A 14,316-nucleotide genomic window follows, 5' to 3' on the forward strand; every position below is an offset into this window, starting at 1 on the left:
GCGATTGGCCCGCAGCAATGCCCGGGGGAGGAGCGCAGCGCCCTATTGGCTAGCGCTCTGACCTGACTTCCGCTCGCGCCGCTTTCAAATCGGAGCGCGCTTCCGACCCCACCCGTCCATCTCTTACGCGGAGCTGTCGTTCAGGGCTGAGACGCTCGTAGGTTCTGCCCGGCTGCACCAACTGGTGTGGCCCGTGCGGTGACAAGTTCTGTTAAGAAGTCAGCTCTCTTTGTCAGAGCAGGCAAGAAGTTGGAAATCGCCTCATAGGAGGAGCAATGAAGGGAACCGGAAATATTTGAACTGGAGAAGGGAATGCGTGATACGTCTCTTCATTTAAGTATTCTTTCACATGGAAAATTCAGCTTCAGAGGACACATCAAAGACCAATGGATGAAAGCTAAAGCGATGCAGAATTTAGCTCAATGAAGCACTGTAGCAATTAGAACCTTGAAGAACAGAACAGGTAAACTTGAGAGGTAGTGAATTCCTTCATCACTGGAAGCGTTCAAGTGGAAGTTAATTAGGGATAGTGCAAAAGGGATCCTTGCATTGGGTGGAAGTTTAGAATAGATGACTTTGAGGCTTTCTTCCAACTCTAAAAGTGTGGTACTACCTGACCAAGGAGGTGTCTGTTTATGGCTAAGCTGGCATTGACTTCTCGAAGGTTCCTCGGCTCCGTGAGCATACATGGTGGCTTGGACCTGACTTGAATCTAAAGGACACGGCTGTAACTTGACTAGCCTTTGGGAATACTGTGGGTGGGAAAACAACAACAACAGCACACACACGAAACCCTCATCTCCCTGCTTTCAGCCCATTGCGTGGCTTTGGAACAATGGTGGCATAGGAGTAATGACCAGTCTTCCTAAACTTGCAAACCAATATAATTCTGGCCGCTGCAGTGATTTCTGCATGTAGTCCAGAACGGTGTTAAGTAGCACGTGGTTCCGGGAGCCCACTGCCTGGTATGTTACCTCTACCCTGGAGACCCACACATTCACTAGCTCTGTGTCCATGGTTCTACCCTGGGGATCCCCACGTTGATTTCAAGAATGAATCAACTAAAGTGGCTTATGAATTACAAACATAAGGAGTCTTAGGACTGTTCAACCTAATTTCCAGTTCACTACTGGGGTTTTGCATTTATTGCTAGTATTTCCTCATTGTAATGAAGTGTTTTCTAGAGTTGGCTGCTTATGTGACTGCTGATTTTTTTTTAATCCCTTCAGTGTCTTTATTTTCTTCCTACCCCAATTGTAATTGAATTTCAATTACAGTTATATCTTAAGAATTGAAATAGATTACTTCCTCGGAAGAGAAATGAGTCTTAAACATCTTTTTTCTTTTTATTTATTTTGAAAGAAAGAGAGAGAGAATCCCAAGCAGGCCCTGTCTAAGAAATGAGTCTTAAAAATGTCTCTTAAAGGGGCATCTGGGTGTCTCAGTTGGTTGAGCAACTGACTCCTGATTTCTACTCGGGTTATGATCCCGGGATCATGGGATCCAGCCCTTCATTGGGCTCCGTGTGGAGCCTGCTTGGGATTCTGTCTCTCGCTCCCTCTGCCCCTCTTCCCCTCTCTTGCACTGGCTCTCTCTCTCACTCTCTCTCAAAGAAAAAAAAAAAAAAAATATTAAAGACATCTCTTAGAAAAAGCAGGAACTGTGTGGAGTCTGGTGGAAAGGAGAGATAGTATCATAAAGGAAGCGAATGCCAAAAATTTTGGCAACCAAATTGAAAGGATTGAATAAAAGAAAAAAGGTAAAGAGAACTCCAGGGGCTAAATGTACAGTTTCCATTTGTCCACCAGAGGGAGGTATGTCAACTGGTGAGAATAGAGGCCAGGCTGAAAAATTTTTGTTAATCGTATACAGGTGTTATTGCTTTTATAAAGGAAGTATTCTAATATTATGATTTATTTTTTAAGTGTATTGTGGGAAATTACTTAACAAAAATTTCTTCACACAAGAATATATATGCATCATAGCTAGTTCCCTTAATACATTTAAAAGCAAAAACATATTTGTGATTATTTGTCAGTGTTTACTCATTTGAATATAAAATATATTTTCTTTAATATGGAGTATTTTTTTTTTTAGTAAATCTAAACTATCAGGTTTGTTTAATGGACCGATGATATAAATTTATTCTCAGAAATTCCTGGTTGGGGGAAGATGTTTCAGAAAAACTTCCATGATTTTAATTTTGAAAAACTTTTTTGAGCCATTATACACAGATTAATTTTGTTTTATTTTTTGTGGCATGGCTTTTTTTTTTTTTTTTTGCCTGAGCCGGTTAAATTAATTGGTTTATAATACTTATTACTGCTTTTTGTAATCACATAGCTGAAGATACATTCCTCTCCTTCCAGGTAGGTATGACTTAAATTATCCAAGGAACTTAGTTACTTATATTTTTCTTTACAATCTCCAAAGAAGGCATTACACTCTAATGGCCTCAGGCTAACAAAAGAAAATAAAATAGATACAGTAAGGTAGTATTTCCTGGAACTTCCTAGTGTTGAGACTGAATTCTTCCTGTTGAAATTTAAGTGTACCTCTTAGGAATGAAAGGATTTAACTTGGACTTGCTCAATTTTAGCGCATTTATACAACTAGCACCAGATGTGTCTTCTTCCCTGATTCTGAATGTGAAAATAATACAGCCAAAAGAAATGTAACATTATTGATCTCTGAAAATTTTACCCCAGTTAAAAAATTCTTATTAGAAAACCATTAGGTCAGTAAAATATACAGTTCAATAATACATGCTTTTTTTGAGGAGCCATTGTGTATCAGGAACATAATATTAAGATAGTATACATGGATTGCTGCCCAGAGATTTGTCTGAGATTTCAGCAATTTGTTATGCCAAAACCTTGCCCCTCTCTACTTTTTGGCTTCTATCTAGATTGGCAGAGTTTAGTTAATGATGGTTTCTTGAAGAAGGTTAAGCATCTAGCTGGATATTCTTTCCTATCTGATATAATATCAGTGTTTCTTTTATCCTATAGGGAGAGTTCTGTTTGAGAGCTTGTGGGAAATGTTAATTATCAGCACGAGGCTGAGTTGTAATAAGAGGTTTAATGTTGACAAGTTACAAAATGAATTTCATACAGAATATTAAAAAAAATTTTTTTTTATGTTTATTTATTTTTGAGACAGAGAGAGACAGAGCATGAACGGGGGAGGGGCAGAGAGAGAGGGAGACACAGAATCCGAAGCAGGCTCCAGGCTCCCAGCCATCAGCCCAGAGCCCGACGCGGGGCTCGAACTCACGGACCGCGAGATCGTGACCTGAGCCGAAGTCGGACGCTCAACTGACTGAGCCACACAGGTGCCCCTCATACAGAATATTTTTAATTGCAGTAGATGAAGAGGGGTGACAAGTTCTACAGTGAGTGTAAATTATTGCACAGTAGTAAGGAAAACAAGGCTATATAAAGTATAAATGATTACATCTTAACTATTTTATTTTTATTTTTTGTTTAATTTTTTTAATGTTTATTTTTTTTAAATTTTTTTTTCATTTTTTTTTTAATTTATTTTTGGGACAGAGAGAGACAGAGCATGAACGGGGGAGGGGCAGAGAGAGAGGGAGACACAGAATCGGAAACAGCCTCCAGGCTCTGAGCCATCAGCCCAGAGCCCGACGCGGGGCTCGAACTCACGGACCGCGAGATCGTGACCTGGCTGAAGTCGGATGCTTAACCGACTGCGCAACCCAGGCGCCCCAATGTTTATTTATTTTTGAGAGAGAGAGAGAGACAGAGAGAGCGCGCGCGTGCGCGCAAGTGGGGGAGGGGCAGAGAGAGAGGGAGACACAGAATCCCAAGCAGGTTCCAGGTTCCAAGCTGTCAGCACAGAGCCCAATGAGCCACCCAGGCACCCTTTTTTAAAAAGTTTATTTATTTATCCTGAGAGAGAGAGAGAGAGAGAGAGAACATGCACACAAGTGGGGGAGGGGCAGAAAAAGAGAGAGGAGACAGAGAGTATCCCAAGCAGGCTTTGCACGTGTGCAGAGATTGATGTGGGGCTCGAACTCATGAATGGTGAGATCATGACCTGAGCCAAAGTCAGATGCTTAACCAACTGAACCACCCAGGCACCCCTTTATTTATTTATTACAGTTTCTTTTGAGAGAGAGAGCACATGCACACGAGAGCAAGTGGGGCAGGGACAGAGAGGGAGAGGGAGAGAGAGAACCCCAAGCAGGCTCCATGCTCAGCACAGAGGGGCTGATCTTACAAATCATGATTTCATGACGTGAGCCTAGATCAAGAGTCAGGCACTTAACTGATTGAGCCACCCAGACGCCCCTTGATAATTTAATGCATATTGTTATTCACCATTCACAAAGATGCCGTAGTAGGACAATATTTATAAAGTATTCAAGAATATCTAATTAAAGCCTATTGTGGATGCACATGGTATTCTAAAACATAATATTTTGCATTTGCATGTCATTGTTCATTTAATTCTCAATTCATCTCAGGGGAAGTTGAGGCAACCACAAATGTTCACAATGGAATATAATAAAGTTTCCCTTTACAATGACCTAATCACTTGTAATAATTTTTAATGAAAAATTTTATATATACAGAAGACTATTTGAAAACATACAGAACCTAATAATTGTATATGTTCTCTTTCATTATGGACACCACATTTAATTATATTTTGTCCATGGCCTTAGCCCTGGTATAGGTATTAAATCAGGCTTACAGGTTTTATAACCAAGTTTACTGTGAATATGAAAATGTCCTGTTTGCAGCCTTGGGAATTTAGTATGCCCCATAGTTGTCGTTTTGTAACTTTGCGGGGGGTGGGGTTAGAAATCATGAAAGATAAGGTATCCACTCTGTCTCTTAAGAATTTAAGACCCAGGATAAGGGTAGAAGAGGAGGAGGGAGAAAGAAGGGAAGTTAATATTTATTGTGAGCATAAATGTGCCAAGTATATTACTAGGTATCCTTGAATGTATTATTTGATCCACAGGACTATTCTGTGAGGTGTTACTATTCCCACTTTACAAATAAGGAAACAGGCTCAGAGAAATCAAGTAACTTGTTTAGAGAAGTCAATTCAATTTGAATTGAAAGCTTATATTCTTTCCGCTATCCTGGGATGCATCCTTTCCTGGATCTTTTTAGGGCCTAAAATGTAAGTGTCTCATTCAAAGAATTGATGTATAATATGTACCACTGTATATGTATCCATGCTCCTCCTCCCCATGCACCTTTAGTGATTAATACGTATTAACGTATTATACGTTATAATGTAAATAAAACTCTAAATTTAGAACCACGGCATAGATTTGAGTCTTTTGGGTACTTTATGTCTAGTTTTCCCCAACAGAAAATAGGAATAATTACTGCCTCTTTTGCACTTCAAAGGACTGATGTGATAATTAGGGACCCAAGATTAGGCGGCAGTCACTACAAGAATAAACTACAATTCCCAAAATGCCCAAAGAGGCTGACGCCGGTCCGGGAAACAATTCCAGCTTTAGGGCAAAGGTGACCCCTCTGGGTCCCGCGGCTAAGTAGGGAGAGGCTGTCATCGCCTCTTCAATGATGCATCCAGGGATTTGTAGTTCCCTCAAGGCCATGGCCTGCCCTCGGGGCCCGTCTCTTACTACAAGTCCCGTGATGACCCGAGGCGCGGGCAGCGCCTGCGTGTTGAAGCCGAGAGAGCGTGCGGGCGGTGCTAGTGGCGGGAGGAGTAAAGATGGCGGTGCGGGGGTCTCCGCCTTCTGCTCCTGGCTGAAGCGCTCTGAGGGAAGCGGCAGCGGCAACTGGGGCAGCAATAGCAATCCAGTGGTGGTAGTTTCAGCAGCGGCTGCTGAGGCCGAAGCAATGGCAGAATTGGAGCACCTAGGCGGGAAGCGGGCGGAGTCGGCGCGAATGCGGCGAGCTGAGCAGCTTCGGCGCTGGCGGGGCTCGCTGACAGAGCAGGAACCCGCGGAGCGACGAGGCACCGGGCGGCAGACGCAGACTCGTCGCGGGAGCCCAAGAGTCCGCTTCGAGGACGGTGCTGTCTTCCTGGCCGCTTGCTCTAGCGGGGACACCGACGAGGTGAAAAAGCTTCTGGCAAGAGGTGCAGACATCAACACGGTCAACGTGGACGGTTTGACAGCCCTGCACCAGGTAACTCCTTTTTCGGCTTCATGGGCGTCCAGTCTCCTACCGATGAACCTGTGACCCCTGCGGGCTGCCCATGGAGAGAGTGTTAGTGTCACCGCCGAGCCCTCCTGCATGGTCCTTTGGGGCTAGTCGGTTTCATTCTTGGCCAGTTTCCTCCACTAATCAAGTCTTTTTCAGACTCCGGGGTCTCTACCTGAAGGAATAGTGTCACCCAGCTGCCTGGTCAGTGTTTGTATTTCCCTCCACCTACTTGAGTTGTCATGGTTACTGATGATTTGGTCTCCGGTGTTATCCCTATAGATTAGTCTTCTTCACTCGGTCTGGTTGGTGTGCCTGGACACCGCGGCACTCGTGTAAGCATAGTCAACGTCATTTGTCTGATGCCTTCTCAGAAAATTCAGTTTTCCGTTTGTGTGACCCTATGATAGAATATCTTCGATCACTCAGAGAGCAAAGCCCTGTATTGGGTTAAGGCAAGCAGATCTTCTGAAACCACACCTCTTGTTTTGCTGGTTTGTAATGATTCAGAAACAGTTTGTGTCTCCTACAGGCTCCTAGAACACCCCTGACCTCATTGTCGTAGGCGTCTTCTTAGGAGCATTACCTCCCTAAGAGCTCCCTATGGAGAACCAACCTACTGAATCACTTATGTTTGTTTGATACTTGTGGAATAGCCTTTTTCCTTTCTTTTTGCTTAAAGCTTTCTATAGAAATCATTTGCCCTATCTATAGCTATAGTACATGGATTGCGGATAACTTAACAATGCTCTGCTTAGTAATGACACTTTTACTTGTCTCATCTTATGCAACAATTTTCTTACTTATGCAGTAACCTTCAATATATACTGACTGTCAGAACTAACTCCACTCTCCCTTCCCAAATGGAACTTCATCAGTTACTTTGGTGAGCTGAGAGCTGGACACCCACTCTTAATCTTTCTTATTTCTCTTTTTTCTGTTGTGTGTGCAAAGTCAACGTGTTGGCATGAGAACCCACTTCTAAATAATAATTCCGTTTTGGGTCTTACCACTTCACTGAATGTATCAGCCAATAGCTTAAAATTATTCCTCACTGTGCGTGCAACCCTTCTCTCTCAGATGGAGGAAACTTCTTTTCATCCTATTTGTATCTGTTTTATTTTCCTGCTATAACAGTGCCCCACCTAAGGTAGCAGTCAACATTTGTGTGGTCCTTTGCTGCTTAAAAATTCTTTCATATGTCTCTCCCCTATATGAATCTCAGCAGTGATTCTTGAAGTAGGTGTGGCAAGTAGTGTTGTAATCCCATTTTACAGATGAGGAATCCGAAGCTCAGAAAATTGTTACTTGTGCAAGATTAGGAAGGAGAGAAGTTGCCCTCAGGCATGGATTTTTCAGACTTAAATTCCAGAGCTTTATATATCACCTAATAAGAAGCTGAGTATAAATAAGATATATGCTAAGAGGACCATATTCATTATTTTAAGTTTCCGAACTCTTTGAGAAGGTGAATTTTTATTTAGGAGATTGAGATCTAGATTCTGGAAGGAACCATTTCATGGGTTTATAGATGATAGAGAAATAGAATCCAGTTTTCTGGTCCCTGTGTTCCTTTATTGAATCATGATTCTATCAAAGTATTTTTCTTAGTGTAACGCAGTAGCCCTGTTTCTTCTAAGATGACTCTGCTCTCTGAACCTGTTCCTTCCCATACACATTTTAATAATGCCCTGAGAAAAGCACCTACTTTGACGTCACTCTGGTAGGTCTCCTTCTCATACAAGGTGACCACTTTTCTGTTCCCTTCTCCTGAGGCTGACCTTGTTGGTGCCTTTTCTTCTATCTTAACCACCATCCCAGATTGTGAAGTACAACTTCTCTCACTTAGTATGCTCTTCACATTCAGTAATCCTTCGAAATAGGAGAGGAAGGAGATGACAGCTCTGAGTCGTGTTTGGTTCTGTTTTTTAAAACACCTGCATATGTAATATTGGCATTCCTCCCTGTTTATGGGGCTGGCGATGAGTTGAATTGTATAGGTTTACTCAATAATAGACAAATTCAGCTAAAGATTAAACTGCTCGAAGATTTGAGGCCAAATAAATCTTATGTTGAGAAACAATCTCTTTGAACCAAGACAAGGGGCCTTTATTGGCTCAGGAACTCTTTCTCAAGTTAGTTTCCATAGAGTGACAGTATGTTTCTCCATGATCTGAAGAACTCTTGAGGTATAAAAGGTTATATTCAAAATGTGAGACTGGAGCTGCCAGTAGCTGAACAACTGACTCTGTGACCGTCCTTCTGTGAAATGGAGAGTGGTACAATTATCTGAATTATTTAAAATATCCACCTGTTATATATGCACGATATGAATTTTCAGGATAATTGCTTTCTTTCTCCCTTTTGTTTGGCCATGGCCTCTTGACCAACTGTGAATTACCATCTTGGCATGTTGGAAGAAAACCCCCAGATGATACTGGTGGTTGACTTTTCTCCTTTCCCCGCAAGGTCACAAGTAGATGATTTACACTTCAGGTTGTGGTGCCTTGATGCTACTTTTGACTTAGAGACCTTTCTTTCTTGGCAGCCTTTGCTTAGGCCACGAGGTGCTTGAGTCAATGATAAGCTCCAGGGGGCCTATTAATAATACTTGAAATAGACTGAGGTAAGAAATAGCTCAAAGGTTAGACCTTCTCTTATGAAAGTCTTGGGGACTGATACAGACTAACTAAGCTTGGGCGAATAAATTGTATATGTTCTTAGTATCCCAGGGCAACCAATGAAAAAGGCTTTAATCTGATCTGATAACCCTTGAAAGCATTTCTTTGCTCCCAGAGGAATTCCCATTTCATTTATTTATATACATTATAGGGCATGAAGTATGGGTTAATAATTTTGTGTGCAGTGGTACTTCTTGAAATTTAATTTTGTTTATTTATTTTGCAAGGTTGATTATTATCACCTATCTTTGTATCCTTAGTGTTATGATCTTGGGTGCTCTAAGTCTAGATATAAGCTCTTAAAACTGTATCTGCCATCTTGTTGGGCTGCTGTAAGAGACAGGTGCTTGTTTTCAGAGAGATTTTCTGGGATTTGTTAGAATGAATGCCTGCTTATTTCTTCAAAATATAGTTTATTAGGACTTATATTTGTGTTGGGTGTAGTGGATGCTAATGTCAGTCCACATAGAGACCAGAATGAGTCTATACTTGACTCAGAAACTCAGGTTGGTTTTGTAATGGTCTCAGAGTCTGAGTTTGGACCCTCAGGGTCATCCCAGACTGGAATTCAACTCCTAGTGTTTTCTGTTATTCTAGAGCTGCCCCAATCTGACCTGTAGCTTCAGGGAGATTAAAAATATCTACTTCTCAGGAAGAAAGGTGGAGATAGAAACAGATGAGAAGGGAAGGAGGAAAGGCAGAACAATTTATATTCAGAGTGAGACAGGGTTAAGCAGAAGAAGACTAAGATGATGATGTGTTCAGTTCAGTATAGTATGAATGTGTGCCAATAGATATGGTGAAATAAAACGTGTGTGTGTGTGTGTGTGTGTGTGTGTGTGTGTGTGTTTTAAAGTAATCTTGGGGCGCCTTGGTGGCTCAGTCAAGTGTCCGACTTCAGCTCAGGTCATGATCTCACAGTTCGTGGGTTTGAGCTCCGCATCGGACTCTGCACAGACCATGTGAAGCCTGCTTGGGATTGTCTCCCTCTTTCTGCCCCTCGCTCGCTCGAGCTCTCTCTTTCTCAAAATAAATAAATAAACTTTGAAAGAAAATAAAATAAGGGGTGCCTGGGTGGCTCAGTCAGGTAAGTGTCTGACTTTTGATTTTGGCTCAGGTCACCATCTCACAGTTTGTGAGGTTGAGCCACACATTGGGCTTTTTACTGACAGTGCCTGCTTGGGATTCTCTCTCTCACTCTCTCCTCCTATCCCATGTGCTCTCTCTCTCTCTCTCTCAAATAAATAAACTTAAACAAAAAACAACAACAACAAAAAAATCTCTATGCCCAATGTGGGGCTTGAACTCATGACCTCAGGATCAAGGGTCACGTGCTGTATGGACTGACCCAGTCAGGTGTCCCTAAAACTTGTATTCTTAACCCTTTCTCTCTCTCTCTCTCTCTCTCTCTCTCTCTCTCTCTCTCTCTCTTTTTTACATTTATTTTTGAGAGACAGAGACAGAGCACGAGGGGGAGAGGGGCAAAGAGAGAACTAGACACAGAACCCAAAGCAGACTCCAGGCTCTGAGCTGTCAGCACAGGGCCCGACATGGGGCTTGAACTCGTGAACCATGAGATCATGACCCGAGGCGAAGGTGGACGCTGAACTGACTGAGTCACCCAGCACCCTTTAACCGTTTCTCTTTTATTCCAAGTTCATTACTTATTTCTTATAGTTCCATCTGTGAAATGACTTTGCCTTACCCTATATATTGAATTTTGCTTAGTGTCAGGACCCAAGACAATATGGGATTAAGGAAATCTTATTGGCTGCTTCATTATTGTGGACCTAGAATAGTCATCCTGAGTCATTTACTCTTCAGATTGGTTGATATGATGCATCAGGCTATGTTGGGCACCTGGCCCCTTGCCTTATGAGTATTAGTCCCAAGTTTCCATGCCATAGTGGACCTCAGAGCCAGATTTGAAAAATAGGCTTATTTTTATGGTGGGGTATTTTTCCATTTTGTTTTGTTTTGGTTTGGTTTGAGTACAGATGTAAGTGACTTTTATTTGTTTCCTAGCCAAATTTTTGTTGCCCCGATCTTAAAATCCATCTTGTAGAGTAGCTATATGCTATCATTTGGGCTTATAGAGTCTTCTTTGTGGGTATTTTTAAATAGGTAAGCTGTCAGTGTGTGTAGTTTAAGCATAATTCTGCTAAAGGTAGAAGGTTGGACAGGTTTTGTTGGTAAATTAAAATTAGGTCATTGCTTGCTTATTTTTAAGTATTTTTTAAATTAAAGGATATATACAGTATATACAGTATAATTCACCATTTTTACGTGTAGAGTTCTGTGAGTTGTGACAGATACATGCAGTTGTGTAACCACCGCCGCAGTCAAGATATAGAGGATTATTGTTATCCCCAAGATTTCTTTGTGCTCCTCGTAGCCAACTCCTCCTCCCACCCCCAGCCCATGGCAGTCATTCATCCATGTTCTGTTCCCATAACCACAGTGCCATATAGATGAATCATACAGCATGGAGCCTTTTGAATCTGGCTGCTTTCATTTGCTAGAATGCATTGACATCCATCCATTTTGTTGAATGTGTCAGTAGCTCAGTGGTCTTTATTGCTGAGTGGTAGTCCAGCATATATATGGAAGTACTACAGTTTGTGTATCCATTCACCAGTTGAAGGACATCTGGATTATTTCCAGTTTTGGGTAATAATGAGTAAAACTGCTAGAAGCATTTGCATTCACATTTTTGTGTGGATATGTTTCATTTCACTTTGGTTAAATTCCTAGCAGTGGGATAACTGAGTCGTGTGGCAATGAACTTCAAAAGAAACTGCCAGACTTCTTAAGTGGCTTTACCATTTTGCATTCCAACTAGCAATGTATGAGTTCCAGTTGCTTCATCCTTCCTATACTTGGTATTATCTTTTTATTTAAGCTCTTTCTAATAGTTACGTAGTGATAAGTCAGTTTTAATGACTGTAGTAATAATAGTAGTAACAGGAGCTGTAGTAGTTAGTAGTAGTTATTGTAACGCCCACTTATGTGGTATTTACTCTGAGCCAAGGACTCTTCCAAGTTCTTTTAATATATGAACTTGTGTGTAATACTTAAAACAGCTCATGAGTAAGGTATTATTATTAGTATTATTGTCTGGATTTTACAGAGATGGGGAAACTGAGACACTGCCCATGGTCACACAGATAGTAAATGGCAGAGCTAGAATTTATTTGAGCCCAGGCAGTCTGACTGTAGAGTCCGTGTTCTTAACTATATGTTGCCTCTTACTGGACTAAATTGCCTCTCATTCTTAAAAAATTTAGGAAATGAAATTATAAAAAAAATTGAGAGTGATTTAAAATCAGGCTACTTGGAGTATATCTCCAATATATATCTCCAATAGTTAATATACTATTAACATTTTAGTATATTCCTTTCAGATTTCTTTTTTAACATTATATTGAGTTTATATGTATGTGTGTAAGAACGTCTTTACAAAGTTGGTATCGTACACTGTCTCCTGGTTTTTTCACTTAATTTTCCTTGTAATTGTTTTCCTATATCATTGAATATGCTTTGAAAGTAAAGTTTTTGATGTTTGAATAATATATCATCATTTGGATATGGTTTACTGTATTATCTTCCTTGTGAGAGATTTTATTAGATTGTTAATTTATAGCTAATATTGAATACCTAATAGCAGATTGTCTGTGTGCTAAAGTGTATGTTTGTTGATAGATAGGTATAGTTTCTGCCCTCAAGGAACTCAGAGCCTGGTTTGGAGATAGATAGATAGATAGATAGATAGATAGATAGATAGATAAACAAACAAACAAACAATTAGTTTTAGAGTGATAATTTCTATGATAACAGGCAAAGATGCACTCCTAAGTGGAGGGACAAAGGAAGGCAGTCCATGATGGTGCAGCACTGTGGGCAGAGAAATAGGAGTAAATCTGGTGTGCAGGCAGAGGGGACACAGCAGGGTCCAAATGGATGCATTTGGAGAGTTAGGGAAGGGGTGAGGATAACATCCTAGAGGACTTTGAATATCAAACACCAGACCAAGAATGCTTGATGGAGTCCTTAGCAGAAGACTTTTGTGGGTTTGAGCAGGGGAGTTAACCCAACCAAAGCAGCATTAAGGAATATGAAGCTGCATTTGGATTTCAGAATGAATGGAAGGACACAGATGAAAGAACCATGAGGAGCACCTGGGTGGGTCAGTTGGTTAAGCATCGGACTCTTGGTTTTGGTTCAGGTCATGGTCTCAGAGTTTGTGAGTTCAAGTCCCATGTCGGGCTCTGCGCTGATAGCACGAAACCTGCTTGGATTCTCTCTTTCTCTCTCTCTCTCTCTCTCTCTCTCTCTCTCTCTCTGCCCCTTCCCCCTTCAAAATAAATAAATAAACTTAAAAAGAAAGAAAGAACCAGCAGAGAGGATGGAGATGAGAAAGGAAAGAAAAATACAGTTCTAGCCTGTGAGTCTGAAAGAATTTTGTTATTCAATTTTTTTTTTTTCAACGTTTATTTATTTTTGGGACAGAGAGAGACAGAGCATGAACGGGGGAGGGGCAGAGACAGAGGGAGACACAGAATCGGAAACAGGCTCCAGGCTCTGAGCCATCAGCCCAGAGCCTGACGCGGGGCTCGAACTCCCGGACCGCGAGATCGTGACCTGGCTGAAGTCGGACGCTTAACCGACTGCGCCACCCAGGCACCCCAGAATTTTGTTATTCAGATGGATATAGGAGTTAGTACAGTTGTGGACCAAGGAGCTCTGAGGACATCCAAGTAGAAATACTGTATCGTGATTCAAGACTAGTCATCACCTCCCTATATAGGGTCCAGTCTCCTCATATTTAAAATGAGAGAGTTGGATATTAGCATAAAGGTGAGAGTTGAAGCAGTGAGTGTGGAAGACAAGAGGAGAAAATATAAAAGAGAAGAACAGAAAACACAATTAGGTCGTAGGCAGAGGATGCAGAGTTCCAATTAGAGCCATAGGAGTGTGTGGTAGGCTGACTAATGTCCCCTCAAAGATGTCTATATCCTAATCCCCATAACCTGTAAATATGTTACCTTGTATGGCAAAGGGACTTTGTAGATGTGATTAAGTTTAGGGTCTTGAAATGGGAAGATTATCTTGGATTATCCAAGTGAGTCCAATATGATCACAAAGGTCTTTATAGGAGGGAGGCAGGCAGGAGATCATAGTCAGTAGTAGATGCGATGATAGAAGCAAGAGACTGGAGTGATTTGAGGAAGGGGCTGTGAGCCAAGGAATGCAGGCAGCCTCTGAAAAAGGCAAGGAAATGGAGCCTCCCCTCAGAGTCTTAAGAAGGAGTTAGCCCTGCTGAAAACTTGATTTTAGCCCAGTGAGACCGAGTTCAGACTTCTGATCTGAAGATCTGTATGATAATAAATATGTACTGTTTTAAGCTACTAAATTAAAAAAATATTTTTTTAACGTTTGTTCATTTTTGAGAGACAGAGAGAGACAGAGCATGC

At 41.4% G+C, this 14,316-nt stretch overlaps 1 protein-coding gene across 7 annotated transcripts in view; it reads left to right on the forward strand.

Annotated features, from left to right (window-relative positions):
* The first annotated feature begins 5,579 nt into the window (after positions 1-5,579).
* PPP1R12B (protein phosphatase 1 regulatory subunit 12B) overlaps positions 5,580-14,316 on the forward strand; it is a 218,904-nt gene continuing 210,167 nt past the window's right edge. Inside the window, exon 1 of one of the 7 annotated variants that reach the window (XM_043568095.1) lies at positions 5,580-6,146. In XM_043568095.1, coding sequence (XP_043424030.1) covers positions 5,607-6,146 — 540 coding nt within the window. In that variant the 5' untranslated portion in view covers positions 5,580-5,606. The remainder of the gene's footprint in view (positions 6,147-14,316) is intronic. The other 6 variants (XM_043568089.1, XM_043568088.1, XM_043568091.1 and 3 more) reach the window with 6 other exon arrangements.

This window comes from Prionailurus bengalensis, chromosome E4 (assembly GCF_016509475.1).
Source record: "Prionailurus bengalensis isolate Pbe53 chromosome E4, Fcat_Pben_1.1_paternal_pri, whole genome shotgun sequence".
NCBI classification, from domain to species: Eukaryota; Metazoa; Chordata; class Mammalia; order Carnivora; family Felidae; genus Prionailurus; species Prionailurus bengalensis.